The following is a 16,408-nucleotide window of genomic DNA, read 5'->3' as shown; positions in this document are numbered from 1 at the left end:
TTCAAATAATCACGTAGTTTTTTATTTTAAAATAAAATTAAGAGGAAAATATAAATATTAAAAATGTATATTTTATATTAGTATACATTAAAAATTTTCCATAATTATAAATAAAAAAAAATATAAAATATGTTAATCAAAATTGAAAGTTTTCTTTGTATAAATGTATATAAAGTAGGTTCAGTTAGTAATTTGATTATTGTATTTATGATAGTGATTTGTCTTATTTTTTATATTTATGTTTTGCTAAATGGTTGTTTTAAGATTTATTTTAGCATATTCTAATAAATTTACATTAACATCCTTTAGAGGGTGATTTTAATTTAGAATAAAATTAAGGTTTATGTTTTGCTCAATGGTTGTTTTAAGATTTATTTTAGCATATTCTAATAAATTTACATTAACATCCTTTAGAGGGTGATTTTAATTTAGAATAAAATTAAGGTCTAAGCATGTAAAGTGTGTATTTTAAGTATTTAAGAAAAAAAAAATGACTTACAAAAAATAAATTTTTTAACACTAAATATCTCTGTTAGATAAACTGTAAAACTGTATTACTTTTTAATAATATTAAAAATGATATTTAAGGAGTTAATAATTTTTATTAACTAAAAAATTAATTAGAGAATGATTAATTAATAAGTATGAAGTATGCGTAGACAAAGATTAAATGAATGAGACTAAAAAAATATTATAAATCGAATTAATTACGACAAAAATATTAAATAGTATTATAATAACTAAAAAAATATTAAATAATATTATAACATTTAAATGCAAATTATTTTATTAGTAAATAAAAACATTGTATTGTTTTATGTTCTCTTTTTTTTATCTATATTATTACCATTTGATACTGTATTCAACATTTCAATATCTTATTTAATATGGCAAAATCAAGGCAAAATCACTCAAATAAATAAACAGAATTATTTGATACAAGCCATTTTCTAAGCAACGTATATGCTATGGTTAGGCTTTGTCACTGTCCTAAAATATGAAAATTGAAAATGGGAATGTCAATTCCGATCTAATATACCAATTTATTTTAATATATTAATATCTCACAAATCAAATCATATTCATACCTTTTTTTTAAAAAAAATCATATTTAAAATTTTAGCTTTCAAACATTTTGGGTAACGAGATAATAATATCAATAAAATTCAAACATATTTAAAATTCATATCAATAAAATTTTTACCATTTATTGTTTTTAGATAACGAGATAATCAACGCAGTTAATAGATTTTTACATGCGCTGTTTTACACCACATAATTGTATATACATGAGAAAAAGCTTGTTAAAATGTTTTTGCGTTAGAATTGGACTTTTGGGCCTATTGTACGACTGAAGCCCAGACCAATTGTGAGGGAACTATATAATTGCTCACGGCTCCCAAATTTGTTGTCTTGGTCTTTGAATTTGTGTTTGAGTTGAGGAGCCAAGAAGAGGATGTCGGGTATGGGTGACGGGTACGTGGGCACCGCCCAAGACGCGGTGAGGATTCGGCGGTTGGAGAAGCAGAGAGAAGCGGAGCGTCGGAAAATCCAAGAACTCAAAACCAAGTCTGCCTCCGCCAAGGGCCAACCCGGTCTCCTCCAATTCGGTTCCAGCACTTCCGAGGTACCATGTTCTTCCAATTTCTGTCTTTTATTCGCTTAGGGTTGCGCTTTTCTATTTGTCAATTATCTTAACTTTTCTTGAATTTCAGATTCTAGAGACCGCCTTCAAAAAAGAAACCGTGGGTTTGGTCACCAGAGAGCAGTATGTGGAGAAGGTGTGTGATTGTTTTCTTTACTTTTACATGCCATACTGTGGTGTGAGTGTGACTGATATTATGTTTTTTCTTATTTGTTAATTGTAGAGAGTTAATATTCAGAGCAAAATAGAGGAAGAAGAGAAGGAGAAACTTCAGAAGCAGCAGCAAGAGTTCGTCTTCTTCCCATTTTTTTTTCTTTTTTTTTTTTTGTTTATAGCTACGTAATCACAATCTTTAAACAGGGAGGAGGAGCTTCAATTAGAAAAGCGTAAAAAGAGGAAGATCAAGGGCAATTCTCGATTGTCCTTTGCTGAGGATATTGATAGTGAAACCCAAGAGGAGGAAGAGGAGGAACCACGTCATAGTAAGTTGATGTTTGGAAATACTTGTTTATTTGATTTTAGATAGATGATCACATGTTTGAGTTTACATGGAGGAGTTGACGATGAAGTCCGGCATTGATTGGGTTAAAGTTATCTTTTTTGCATGGGATGAAAAAATAGTTTTGTTACTAGCTTACTTTTTCCATGTTAAAGTTGCTTCAGGTTTTCACTGTCTAATCGTGGTTTCTGTTATAATCCATATCAGTTTTGTAAAATCAATTTCATTAAAAATTCTGTCTTGCAAGCGATCATCCAAGCACACATCAAATCACTTCACTCTACATCTCTGATTTTCTTTGCAGTTTCAAATTGAGAGTTTTTCTTTGTTTATCAATGTACCATCATTTGCCACAAGAGGTTTAGACGGAGTATTGTGAACGTGTATTGATCAATGATTTATAGAACACATAAAAAGAGGTTGAACCTTGCTGTGTTTCTGGCAGATAATCTGGAAGCCAATAGGTTAAGGCGTGGTAAACTTGGTAAAGATCCTACTGTAGAAACTGGCTTTCTACCTGACAGGTATGTGTGGCATGGGATCTCTTCTTTTTCCCATTCCGTTATCCTTTTTTACCCTCTTCCCTAACTATGAAGCATGGACACAACTCTTCCATGTTGTCTCCCCGTGTCAGACACTGATACTTGTACAACATCCTGGTCCATGTGTCCTTGCTTCATAGTTCCCTTGTACTTTTATTTCCTTGTTGGTTGTTGCCCTAACGTTCGGGCATAGGAGTGCTGAGGATTCCTGTTCAGTGAGCGAGAGGCTGAGGAGCAAGCAGAGCGGGAAAGGCTGCGGAAACAGTGGCTCCGTGAGCAGGAGCAAATCCGAAGTGAGTGTGCTGCATTTGTTTCCACTGAGAATCTTCTTAACTCTTTTTGAAACCATGCTAATAAAGGGTTAACAAGTATATAGATAATGCAATATGATTATATTATATAAGTTGGGAAAATTATGCTTATTTTCCCCTTGTTTGTACAAATTAGCTGATGCAGAAAACACAACCATTTGATAGTTTATAGTTTATGCTTAATTAAGTTATTTCTGGACTTCAGATGAACCTCTTGAAATCACTTACAGCTACTGGGATGGAACTGGCCACAGGCGTGTGATCCAGGTAAGTAAAGATCATATGCTTCAACTTCTCAAATTCTTGAACATTTCTTTACTACGTATGATCTTATGACTTGTTGTCTGAATTATTTTATAATATCTTTCAGGTACGCAAGGGTGACAGCATAGGAGAGTTTCTTCGTGCAGTTCAACAGCAACTTGCTCCTGAATTCCGAGAGATTCGAACAACATCTGTAGAAAATTTGCTATATGTGAAAGAAGACCTTATCATTCCACATGTATGTACTTTTTATTGGGTTTAGTTTCAGAAAGTCTGTACTATTTGCTATCTTGTTTGTGAATGTAGTGTGTTGTGTATGTATAAGCTATTTGCTGTTAACATTATTTTGACCAAAGGCCATCTGCTAACTTATTTTCCTGTTTCCATGTGTATTATAGCAACATAGCTTTTATGAGCTAATTGTGAACAAAGCTAGAGGCAAAAGTGGGCCGGTATGTTCCTTTTATTTTGTTTTCTTCTCATAATGTGCATCTTTCGTTGTTATTTTTACGAGATGTTTTGTTCTTTTGTTGTTTTTATTTTCGAGATATTTTGTTGTTAGCAAAATAATGATTATTTAAATGGCTTGGGGAAGAGCACTGTTACGAGTAAGGTCTCTCTAAAAACTCATGCATATAATATAGATGTTTTGCTATTGGTGGCACATGGTCCCTGTATATGGAACTGGTCAGAGAACGAATAGACGCGGTTTTACATTTCCATAAAATTATGCTTCCTTGCCCTAATTGATGCGAATATTCTTTTTGGCTCTTGTAGCAAAGAAATCCCACGTTTTTCCTGTTTCAATGGTTTGTGACAGAAAAATGACAGCAGTTGTATTATTGTTTTAACATTCTTCTTGTAGGATCAATTGCATTAATAGAATAAGGAAGAATGCATTGTATGTTTTGTGGATATTTAGAAAAAATAAGTTCGAAAACAAGCAAAAATAATCCAAGAGTGACAAATCAAGTAGTAAGATGAGGAATATAAATACTGAGATGGGATTTGTTCCACAATTTCTTGCTTAACTAATAAATAATTGTTTTATCTCCCAGTGATTTTATTTTATTTTTTATCCTGGGAGGAGGGGATGCTGTACTGATTATAGTTCCAAATTTAAATTGCATTGCTATCTGTTTCCTTGTAATCCTTGCTGATGGCAGTGATGGCTGATTAAATGTTAGATTTGACTAATTTAAATAGAGATACCAAGTTGGAACAGAAAGTGAATAATAATAATAATAATTAATAATAATAATAATAATAATGATGATGATAATACTACTAGTACTACTAATAATAATTCTGCCTTCAGTTCTCCGGTTGAAATTTCCTTATACTTTTTATTAGATGTAAATTGATTCAAATAGAAGTTATTCTGATACTAAAACAATAACAGTAGATATATTGACGTTTTAATCGTGATAATGCTACAATGTTGTTGTAGCGTTTATATTGTCACTGCGAAATAACATTTGCATGCTGCCATGAACTTGAAAATGTCTCCTATTAGCTGGAGATTAATTTGGGGTATTAACGGTACTTGTGTTTCTATCTCTACAGCTTTTTCATTTTGATGTGCATGAAGATGTACGAACAATTGCTGATGCCACTATAGAGAAGGACGAGGTATACTTTCTTCCTAAAATTTCACCACAATCTTGAAATTTGGATTTTCAAGTCAAAGGAAACAAGTGCGTGTATGCCTATGGTGTTCTAATGACTTCATTTATGGGCTTTTGCTTAATTTTTCTTACTCTGATTTTCTTGTTTCTACCCAGTCTCATGCCGGAAAGGTTGTAGAAAGGCACTGGTATGAAAAGAACAAACATATATTTCCTGCTTCAAGATGGGAGGTACTCACTCTTCCTGTATCTTGTGTGCGCATAGCCAAAAGAAACCTTCCTTCTCTTTTGGCTTGAGCATTTGTAGCGACATTTGATAAACTACTATGTGACAAGATATTCTTGAACTGACTATTTATTTTTCCTGCTTATGTTCTGATTGTGATTACCGTTATTTTCACCTTTTATTGCAGATATATGACCCAACGAAGAAATGGGAACGTTATACTATCCACGGAGATTAATTTGAGGCTGCCATATAGTTTGCATTTACTGAATTTACAACCTTTAATTTGATCATGAGATGAGCATCTGCACTCCTTGGTGTTTCATTGTAAAGACTTGGACCATTAGTTCAGTGAATTTTATTTTTCTGTCTTATTTAATGGTTTGATAGTTAGCTTAGTTTGTTAGATGCATAAAGCATCTTTCAAATGATTCAATAGGTGAGCACTAGACACATGTATTATCTTTGTTATTGCTGGCCATTACTCTTTCTAATACACAATTCAATAGTTGTAGCAAAAATAGTATATCGATAAAAATATATCAACTTTGAAGAGTTTTCTTATCTGGAGAAAAATAAAATTATTAATCTGTTTGAAGTGTACAAAAACTATAAAATGTTGAATATATAATTTCATGGGTTGCTTCAACAGTATTCGTTTAAGTAACCCACTGTGTTAAGTAGATTATACTATTTTATGTGCGACTCAAATAACTCCATTGAGTTGCAGTGGTAGGAAAATAGAAGATGAATGGAATACAAAAGCTCTATTCAATAAAATTTTACCAACTAAACTCGTAGTCAAAGCTTGTTAGGTTTTAATTTTGACAAATTCGAAAACTGATAAAACAAACTGCGACCGGATTAAAATGAGGACTTTCACGTTTTTTACTGAATTCCAAAAACATTATCAGTTTTCTACGCACGATTTTTATTCTGTTTTTTTGTTGGAAATGTCGTTGATGTATTCAATGTCCCACAATGGAATAAACTTTTTCTAAATATCTTCATTATTTCTATCAACACAGCATACTTGAAAAGTGTCCTCATGAAATATTATCCGTTTCTTATCTTTAAGTTGTTAAAGCCTAAAAGACTTGTGTACTGTTTATTAAAAAAATTAAATGAAACATATATTAAAAATACTGATTAATTATCTTAGATTTATTGTTTTATTACGATTTTTAATTATATAAATAAACATTTGTCTTAAATGTCTTAAATACTACACGAACACAATTAAATAATACACGAACACTTAAAAGCTTAGAAGAATAGAGTAGCTTTGATGGAGGAATCAATGATGTTATAGCATGACATGTAAAAACAGAGGATCTTTCAAGCACTTCATACAAAAAACATGTCAAAGAAAAATATAAAAGGTCACCACAATGTGCAATACAAAGCAAAAGTATGAAACCAAAATAAAAGAAGAGTCTTGTGAAGCTACTTGCTGGGACGGCCAGGGATACACTTCACAAGCAGGCCAATTGGCCAAGACAAAGCTCCAATGGCAACACAAACACCCCATTGGCCCCAACTCAATCTCTCAGTGCCCGCAAACATCTTCAGAAACTCAACCAACACTACCTGAAGAACAACAGTGAAACCCACAATCACTATGAACAACTTGTTTTTACCAAGCCCCTCAAAGATGTTCTTTTTCTCCACCTTCCTTGCATTGAACTCATTGAAAACCTGGCAGAGAACAAAAATATTGAAAATAAGAGTGTTCTTCACCTTCTCACTCACATCAAAGATTGATCTTCCCTTGAACTGCAAAATCAGTAACACAAACACTTGATATGATGCCTGTGAAATGAGGTTCCTCCACATAGCTCTAGTTATAAGTGGCTCAACTCTCCCCACAGGTGGCATCTTCATGAGATCATTGGTGGGTTCCTCAGTGGCTAAAGCCAAGGCTCCAAGAGTATCCATGATCAGGTTAACCCACAAAAGCTGAACAGCAGTTAGAGGCACTTTACCAGAAGAAACTGCAGCTACAAAGTTTATGACAAGTGCTGCAATGTTAACTGTGAGCTGAAACTGAATGAACCTCTGAATGTTTATGTACACACATCTTCCCCAACGTAGTACTGTCACCACAGAAGAGAAATTGTCATCAAGGATAACAATGTCTGAGCTCTCCTTTGCCACTTCTGTGCCTTGTATTCCCATGGAAAGTCCAATATCAGCTTCCTTCAGAGCAGGTGCATCGTTTGTACCATCACCTGTGACTGCCACCACGTGACCCTTCTGCTTTAAACATTGAACCATCAGAAGCTTGTCAAATGGAGATGATCTCGCCATCACCCTGATTCTCTCAATCTTATCCATTCTCTCCTCATGCGAGTAATTTCTGAATTGAAACCCTTCAACCACAGCATCTTCATCCAATTCTTCACTAGGATTAAGAATCCCGCATTCAGAAGCTATGGCCTTCGCTGTGTGCACATTATCTCCCGTGATCATCTTGATCTTCACTCCAGCATTTTTGCATGATTCAACTGCTGCTTCCACTCCAGGCCTACAAGGGTCTTTCAATCCAAGTATTCCCAACAGTGTTAGTTCTGTCTCTTCAAGCTTTTCACAGACCTTCTCGTTGGAACTCTTTTGGGCAAAGGCAATGCATCGCAAACTCTTTGTAGCCATGTTCTTCACAATGTTCCCAATTTGTGCTCGTTCTTCATCACCCATGATCATGATTTCCCCTGTGTTGTCATGGTAATTTGAACACATTGCCAATATCATCTCAGCAGCACCTTTCCAGTGTGTATGCACCCTGTTGCTTCCTCTCTTCTCCCTTATCAGAACCCCACTTCTCTTCTTCTCAGAGTTAAACGTCTCCACGTGAATTATCTCGCAATGCTGCTTCACTTCATCAATGTCCATCCCCAAATCCATCACCGCCCAAGAAAGCAACGCTTTCTCAGTAGGACTACCTGAGATTTCAGGCAGAGAAATTTCTTGGGGTTGGTAAACACTTCCAGTGGTATTCAGCCCAATTCCTTCCTTCAATAACTGGACTAAACTCGGCGCCAAATACCCACCTTCTGCTATTAGCTTTTTTCCCACCCAAACCTCACTCACCTTCATCTCATTCATTGTAAGAGTACCAGTTTTATCAGTGCAGATCGTTGTTGCCGACCCCATTGTCTCACAAGCAGAGATTCTCCTAACCATGGCATTATCCCTCATCATTTTCTTCATGGAATAAGCCAAAGTCAGAGTAACAGCCAGTGGCAACCCTTCTGGAATGGCCACCACCACAATCGTCACAGCCGCAGCAACAATCCCCACAACCGCATTCATGACATCATCAAACTTTGTCTTTCTCCCGACAAATTCCCGGTTCCCAAAATCATCTCTGGTACTCCCCATGAAGTATCTTATCATAGACACTACCAAAACAAGTGCAGCCACAAACAACCCAACCTTGCCAATAGCCGAAGTCAATTTCTGGAGACGCACTTGCAAAGGTGTCTCCTCATCGAGCTCTCTCGTGATCGAACCCATCATCACACCCCATGCGGTGTTCATGCCCACAGAAGTTACAAGCATGCGTGCAAAACCTTCGGCGACCTTTGTGCCAGATAACAAGAAAGGGTTTGTGTCAGCGTTCACATTCACGTGATCACTCTCCCCCGACATGCTGGATTCGTCCACCTTCAACGAGTGTCCCTCTAGAAACAACCCATCCGCCGGAACCTGATCGCCAATCTTCAACTGCACAATGTCACCCACCACCACCTCCGAGATCGACACGCTCTGGCGCCGACCACCTCGTACCACTTCAACTCCTATGTTGCCACTCTTGGCAGAAAGCTTCTTGAACTGTCTAGATTGGTTGAAGTTACTCACGGAAGACACGACGATAACGAGAATAACCGCCAATATGATGCTTCCTCCGTCGTACCACCCCTCCTTCCACCCATGCTGCTTGATTCCAAAGCCAAGGGAAAGAACAGCACAAAACAAAAGGATGATGATAGTGGTATCCTTGAAAGCTTCAAGAACAAAGGAAAGAAAACCTTTGGATGGAGGCCTCGTGAACACGTTGACACCGAAAACGCGTTTTCGGCGATCAATGTCATCGTTGTCGTCGTCGCTTATGCCACGCTTGAGATCGGTTTCAAGAAGTGCAGCGAGTTCTTTGATGTCTCCAAATTGGGTGAGAGAGTCGAGTCTCTTGTCCCCTACCATGTGACTGAGTAGTTTGGGATCAGCAATGGAAAGTTTGTGACGTGGAGAAGGCACGTGTGGGGGAGCAACGTCAATGGCGAGGTAGGAGAAGGAACGGAAGAGGGTTTGGGGTTTCATATGAAGAGCTTTCTTGGAGAGATGGTGAAGGGCCTTGACGAAGGAAATGACAGTGAAAGCCATTCGCCACTTTTTCCTGCATGAGATGGGGTACGTACTGTGTGGTCTCGCCATGATAGGATATGGTCAAGAACAAACAAAAAACAAAAACAATTCTTGTTGTGAGGACTTAGAGTTGAAACAACAAAGAATTTTTTGGAACTGAGAAGGTCAAGGAGAGAACTGAGAATGTTTGATGTGATGTGATGGAAAAGAACCGAAAACATAACATAAATAGTGTGAGACGACATCATTCGGATGAAGATGAAGTGAATTTTGTGTGTAGCTTCTGCGATGTTTCGTAGCAGAACTTATTCAAACACTTTGTTCCTGATTCGTCCAAGCAGTTACCATACGCGTGAATATTATTCCTTTCTTAAATATTTACGGTAAGTTTTTATGGTAGCTTCTGATATTTTTAAAGTCAAATTCATCAACTCTTTTTATTGCATCATAACATAACCTTTATAATATTTATATTTTTCTTCATATAAGTGTTATACTATTTAGTATTTTGGATGGTGACCTATTATTTTTCAATATAATATTATATTTTCAACATCTATAATATATATATATATATATTGTTATATTTTTCAAATAATTAATTAATATTATTAAATGTACAAAGACAATGTGATGTTATTAAAAACATTTAAAAGTATTATTCTCAATTAATGCACTTTATAATTAGCATATAGTAGAATTTAAAAAGTGATGAATAATAATATACAATAATATTTTTTTTTTTAGAGTTTGGTATTTTTATTTTTCTCTCTCGGCTTCCTTGCTTTTTCCTCGTCCTTACCAGGAAAGTGTTGGTTGATAAAATATTCAGTTTCCAACAAAACTCTTGTAATTTCATAACTCAGTCTTGAAACTTATAAAAACAGTTAATTGATCATTTTTTTCTACTATTTTTTTTTTTTATTTATCTTCTCTGTTTATTTTATCTCTTGGTTCTTTTGTTTATTTCAATCTACCCTATTTAATTTATATATTTAAATTAATTTTACAATATTTTAAAACATTACCAATTTTTCTTTTTCATTTCCTAATTCTAGCTTGTTGAACATGGAAATTAATCTCCTTCTAGAGTTCCGAATAGTCTACATACATCAAATATATGAATATCACTTCAAACATAAATTTTATACATTTCCAAGAGTCACATATCAAAACTTCAAACACTTTGATTAAGCAATGTGAGTTTTTTAAGGTTGAAAAAAATAATTCCCTAAAATTTCACTATCAAGGGAGTGACCAATACTTACTTGAAGATATTTTTCTTTTATTATAATCAATCTTCTATTTGCTTTATTATCCTTATACACAAAAGTAATTGATTGTCTTTCTCAATATGTATATTCACATTGTTTCCGAATTATATCTAAAATTAAATTTTAAAAAAATACAATATTGTAAACCTTCAAAAATATTCATTTATTTTTTCTTGTTCACATTTTACTCATTTAAATATCAAAAACAAACATTGGCTTACACATTATATTTTATATTCATATAGACATTTATATATCTTAATTAACATAATAAATTAAAGAAAAACTTATTTCATTATTAAATAAATAAATATGCATGTATGAATTATATATATATATATATATATATATATATATATATAATCTAATTTAGTCGTTATTTCAATAAATTAATATGGAACAATTACTATTCGATATATAATATAATTCAGTCGTCATTTCAATAAATTAATTTGAAACTATTACTATTCGGTAGTCAATGATTAATGACCAATTTTTTTCATAGTTAATTTACTTGTTAAATTGTATTTTTTTAATGCTAAATATTCATTTATTTATTTTCTATACTTATATATATATATATATATATATAATATTAATAATTAATGATAAAAATATATGTATCATATTCACACTAACTACAAATATGTAGAGATGTTATATTAAAAGTGTTTAGTTATAAAATAAAATAATTTTAGAAATACTATATTAAACAAAGATAATAAAAATAACTATAAAATAAGTAAATATGATAACATTAGAGATATTTAAATAAAAGTATTTATAAATATGATGATGTTAGAAACAAACAAAAATCATTACGTAAATATAATGTAATTAATTTTTTCAGCTATAATTATGCTTTCAGTTAATTATATATGAGCTCTTAGGGAAGGGAAAGCTTGCATCATTTATCTCTACTCCTTTTTTCTAATTTTTTAATTTTTGAATTTAATACTTGTCTATATAATATATATCAAGAATTATGAAAAGTATAAATTATTTAAATTATTTAATAATAATATGATTTAATATACTATATATATATACATAATTTGATATAATACGATTTATTTTTCTAACTATAATTATACTAGTAAAGATGATTTGCACATTTAAAATTAACATTCTTAAGTACACAAAAACTCTTGGGTGTTTGAAGATTTAAGAAAACTTTCCCGGCATGCGACAGAAAAAAAAAATTATATATATATATATATATATATATAAATAAAATAATTTTTCAACAACTAAATTTTGATAATTTTTTATTTTACTTTTCAAAGTGTTATCTTTTAAGTAATTTTTATTTTTCTATTTTCTTATTTTTTTTTCTATATTTCAACACCACTTAAAAAATAATACTTCAAATAAAAAAATTTGTCAAAAGTTAATTGTCAAAATATCATATTATATATATATATATATATATATATATATATATATATATATATATATTATAAATTTATGTCCATTATTAAAATTCTAAGTAATTATATAACGTTTCGAATAATATTTTATAAATTAAAAATATATTGTAACGTTATAAATAGTTATTTGTAGTAATATGTGTCTATTTGACCATTTAGATCAATACCTGATTACATTTCTTGAATAGAAATTTGGCAGTCAAGGAGCAAGGCATAAATATCTTATTTTCGGGAAGGTTCAGCATTCCCCTAATTAATATTATTAATTGCTCAATTAATTAATTACATAATTTTCTTAACTAATACTTTTGACTATACTTTAAAACATAATTGAGTGAAACTTCTCTCTTTTTTATTTTATTTTTGGCTATATATCTATTATCAACTTAATGATTTAATTGTAAAATAAATTATTAATTAGACAAGTTATATCTGTATTTGTTATCTATACCTAAAATAGACTGGGGTAAAGAAGTTCTACCTTAAATCACCCCTATAGCAAAGTTTTCAATTTTCCAACACAAAGAGATTTATATTTTATATTCACTATTTGAATTTTTTTATTGGTGTACTTAGATTTCATTTATTCTTGAAACGTCATATGTTTATAACTTTGTATTTAAAATAAGTATATGAATACTTTTTATAAGTTCAAATCAATATCTTATAATATTTTACATCTTTTCCAATTTTAAATATACCCATAAAATACTTATTGTTACATGCTATATATTTTATTTAAAAGTTATGAAAGTAAGTTATAAAATGGACAAAAAAAAAAATCAGATTTTATTTGAGAAGCAAAGGAACGCGTCAATATAAAAGAAATAACTACGAAAGTTGTTTCACATATCACCAAATTTTGTTGGAAGCCGATAGAGAAAAATAAAAATACCAAACTTTTAGAAAAAACACTATTAGTAATGTTTTAAGATATTATAAAAATTGGTAATGTTTTAAAATATTATAAAATTAATTTAAATATATAAAGTAAATAGGGTAGATTGAAATTAACAAAACAATTAAGAGATCAAATAAATAGACGAAGATAAAGAATAAAATAGTAGGAAAATATGATCAATTAACTGTTTTTATAAGTTTCATGATTGGGTTATGAAATTACAAGAGATAATGGAGATAATATTAAGGGTTTTTATCGGTTTGGTTTAATGAAAAATCAAACCGACCTTTTGAACTTAGTCGAATAGAATTAAACCAAACAAGTCAAATTGAATAGTGATGGATTTAAATGTTATATTTATTAATAACAAAAAAATGTTATATTTATTGATACCTAGATTTTGTTAACTAGAAATAATATATATTTTTTCTTTTAATTATTATTTGATATAATTATAATACTTTCATAATAATAATAATAATAATTATTATTATTTAAGTTATATAAATGAGTTACTGTTTATCTATTTTAATAGCATAACTATGTGTGAATTTTTTTGATATCTTACACATTTTTTCTTTTATCACAACAAAATTTAGTGTACTTACGTATAATCAAATAAATCTTAAAAGAAACTACGAATTCTTCAATTTAAAAAAAACATTTTAGTTTTTTAATATTAAATAGTAATACAAAATTATAATTACATAAATATTAAATATAACAAATAAATAAATTTAAAATATTTATAGAAAAGAATAAAAATAATTAAATATGTAATTTAAAAAAATAATTTAAAATAGAAAGAATATGAAGATGGAGACAAATATTATGATGAATTTGGGTATGAGAAGAAAGCGAAGATGTTATATTGTACCTAATTTAAAAATTTAAATATTATACACGTATTATACATAATCATATAAATGTTTTCGTTAAAATCAAAAGTAGACAATATTAAAAGAAAAACAAATTCACTTATCATTCTATGCACAATATAAAAAAAATTAATGATGAGTTTAAAAATATGGACCACTACAAAGTATATTATATTAGTTCGGGATTGTGATATTTTAAAAAACTTTTTTTTTATTATAAAATTTGATTTTCTATTATACATCAAACATTTTTATTCTTTTCTTAAATCATATCAAATTTTTCTTTTATTTATTGAGGTGTCACGTATACATGATCAAAAATTTGTTAGTAAAATTTTGTTAAGAAATATTTTTTCATTCGTTTGACTTCATAATAACTAAAGAAATTGCCGGTAACCATGGGTTACACAGTAAAATGTTCTTAAATTATATTTTCTAGGCAATAAATTTTTGTGTGGATATTACATTCTTTTAGAGTCGTGAAATTCAAAATAAAATAAGATAAGAAAAATATTAAAGAGACAAGGGAATCTTGGCTGCATATATATTACTTTTTCACTTAAACTAATTAACTTATCCGTACGAATGAGTTTTTTTTTTTTTTATTGTGAAAATGACTTATAATATGTTTATAAAATGTTTTAGTTTATTTTAATAGGATTTTGCGATTAGCTATATGAAAATAAGTTAACATTATTTTCTTTCTAACGGTGAATATTTAATCATTTTTTTGTAAAAAAAGAAAAATGCAGCTGTATTGTGTTCACAAGCTCCAAAAAGTAATTGACCACAAATATAGAAGAAATTTTAACTTTTAACACAACGAGAAACACATAGGAAAGAAGAACTTTAGCAATTTATTTTTTGAACAAAGTCATGAGCTGTGTCTTTACATAGTCAAACATTGAATCTGTGTCTTTACAGGTTTGTGATGGGTTCAATTCTAACAACATGGTTCCTACATTATTTGCAAATCATTAAACCTAATTGTTTTACAAAATTATTTATACACTGATATTTCTTTGTTTTTATTATACTTTTCCAATGGAAAATGTTGAGTGAAGAATTTAAACCATTATAACAAAATCATGTAAATATGATGTGAAAGGAGCGTGTGATAATGGAAAAAAGTTGGACGGTTGGATTTTACCAATACTTCAAAACCAACTTTCGTAGATGCTATTAAGACTTTATGTGCATAGCAAAGTTCACGAGTTATGTATAATGAACAAGTTAAATATTATAATAAATACGTAATAATTAAATAATTATATCATGAATATTAATTTTATGGATTTTTATATGGTTAGCCTAAATCATATAGACAGTTTCTTAGATTAGAGTTATTGAAATTATTTAAAACTTATGAGTTAATTTAACCTATCACAAATTTTGATGGATTAAACTAAAATGATTACAATTTTCAATAATGAATCTGATTTATTAAAAATTTGCTGACTCAAATTAAATCTACGATGAACTGGGTTGACTCATCAACCCAACCTAAATAAAAAAAAAATCATTAATCAATTTTTTTTATATACTTACCTACTTTTTTTCACTTTTTGCACCTTACTTCTAAAACACCATAAATTTTTAAAACACCTAATATATCTTTTAGAATATAATGATGGAATAGTCCTTTAAATTTTTTAGAAATATAGAAAACCTAATTTTTGGTATTGATATGTTACATCCAAAATCTATAGTAATTTTGGTATGCGATTATAGTAAAATATTTTCAAAATTTAATGTAGGAGAGAGTTTAATAGCCCTTAAAATGATTACATATTATTAGAATTTTGTACAAAATGAAAAAATAAGGAAAAAAAAGAAAAAGATAATAATATTGGCTACAGGAGAAAGAGAACGTGAGAAATGTGTTGAAATAACTAAATCCACAGTTTTGCTGCAACACCTATCAAAAGAAGATGATGAAAAAATTCCTACAAGAAATAAAACTGAAATATTTTGACCTGAGATTCCCGTGGTCTGATTTCCCAATCAGAGTCCGTGGTATGTGCGCAAGAAGTTTCAGCCTTTGATTTGATCGGAAGAAGAAAAACCTCTTTGGATCAAACCAAGAATTTATGTACGGTCCACACGTAGTATACAGGGAATCTTTTCTCCCTCGGTTCCCACTTTCTGACCAAATTCTACCATACTTACTAATTAATTTCTCACGTCTCAATTATTCATATTCTCAAATTAATATTTTATTTTTATAAAACTGTTTCTCTAGTAACTATTAACTAAGCATTACTTACTCATTTATTTCTTTAAATAGTATATTTTCAATTTGTAATATTAAAATGAGAAAAGCATACAATTCGCATTATGGGTACTGAGAGGCAAAGGCTTAATGCACGTGTGCTGAAATTGACCATATGTCTGCGCACTAGTGACGAATTTCGAGTCACTGCACCTTTTTTCATTTTAAATTAA

The 16,408-nt window shown here is 30.4% G+C and overlaps 1 protein-coding gene and 1 pseudogene across 1 annotated transcript; one reads left to right on the top strand and one right to left on the bottom strand.

Moving 5' to 3' along the window:
• Positions 1-1,401: 1,401 nt before the first annotated feature.
• Positions 1,402-5,679, top strand: XCT (XAP5 family protein). Its single transcript, XM_028065814.2, has 12 exons — positions 1,402-1,627; positions 1,716-1,781; positions 1,869-1,933; positions 2,006-2,127; positions 2,590-2,668; positions 2,903-2,979; positions 3,203-3,264; positions 3,368-3,499; positions 3,660-3,713; positions 4,828-4,893; positions 5,046-5,120; positions 5,303-5,679. The coding sequence occupies exons 1-12, from the start codon at positions 1,457-1,459 to the stop codon at positions 5,351-5,353; spliced, it is 1,020 nt and encodes a 339-aa protein (XP_027921615.1). The 5' UTR covers positions 1,402-1,456; the 3' UTR covers positions 5,354-5,679.
• Positions 5,680-6,465: 786 nt separating this feature from the next.
• Positions 6,466-9,683, bottom strand: LOC114176966 (putative calcium-transporting ATPase 13, plasma membrane-type pseudogene; annotated as a pseudogene).
• Positions 9,684-16,408: the final 6,725 nt, after the last annotated feature.

This window comes from Vigna unguiculata, chromosome 3, assembly GCF_037176805.1.
Source record: "Vigna unguiculata cultivar grain cowpea cultivar isolate G323 ecotype 2 chromosome 3, ASM3717680v1, whole genome shotgun sequence".
In the NCBI taxonomy this organism is placed as follows: Eukaryota; Viridiplantae; Streptophyta; class Magnoliopsida; order Fabales; family Fabaceae; genus Vigna; species Vigna unguiculata.
Note: the sequence above shows the minus strand (reverse complement) of the source record. Positions and strands in the feature narration are given on the sequence as shown.

Excerpts from the sequence above, each read along its gene's own strand:
- XCT (XM_028065814.2), top strand. The coding sequence starts at position 1,457 with ATGTCGGGTATGGGTGACGGGTACGTGGGCACCGCCCAAGACGCGGTG. Across the intron at positions 2,128-2,589 it reads AGAGGAGGAACCACGTCATA|ATAATCTGGAAGCCAATAGG; the intron begins GTAAGTTGATGT and ends TGTTTCTGGCAG. Across the intron at positions 3,714-4,827 it reads CTAGAGGCAAAAGTGGGCCG|CTTTTTCATTTTGATGTGCA; the intron begins GTATGTTCCTTT and ends CTATCTCTACAG.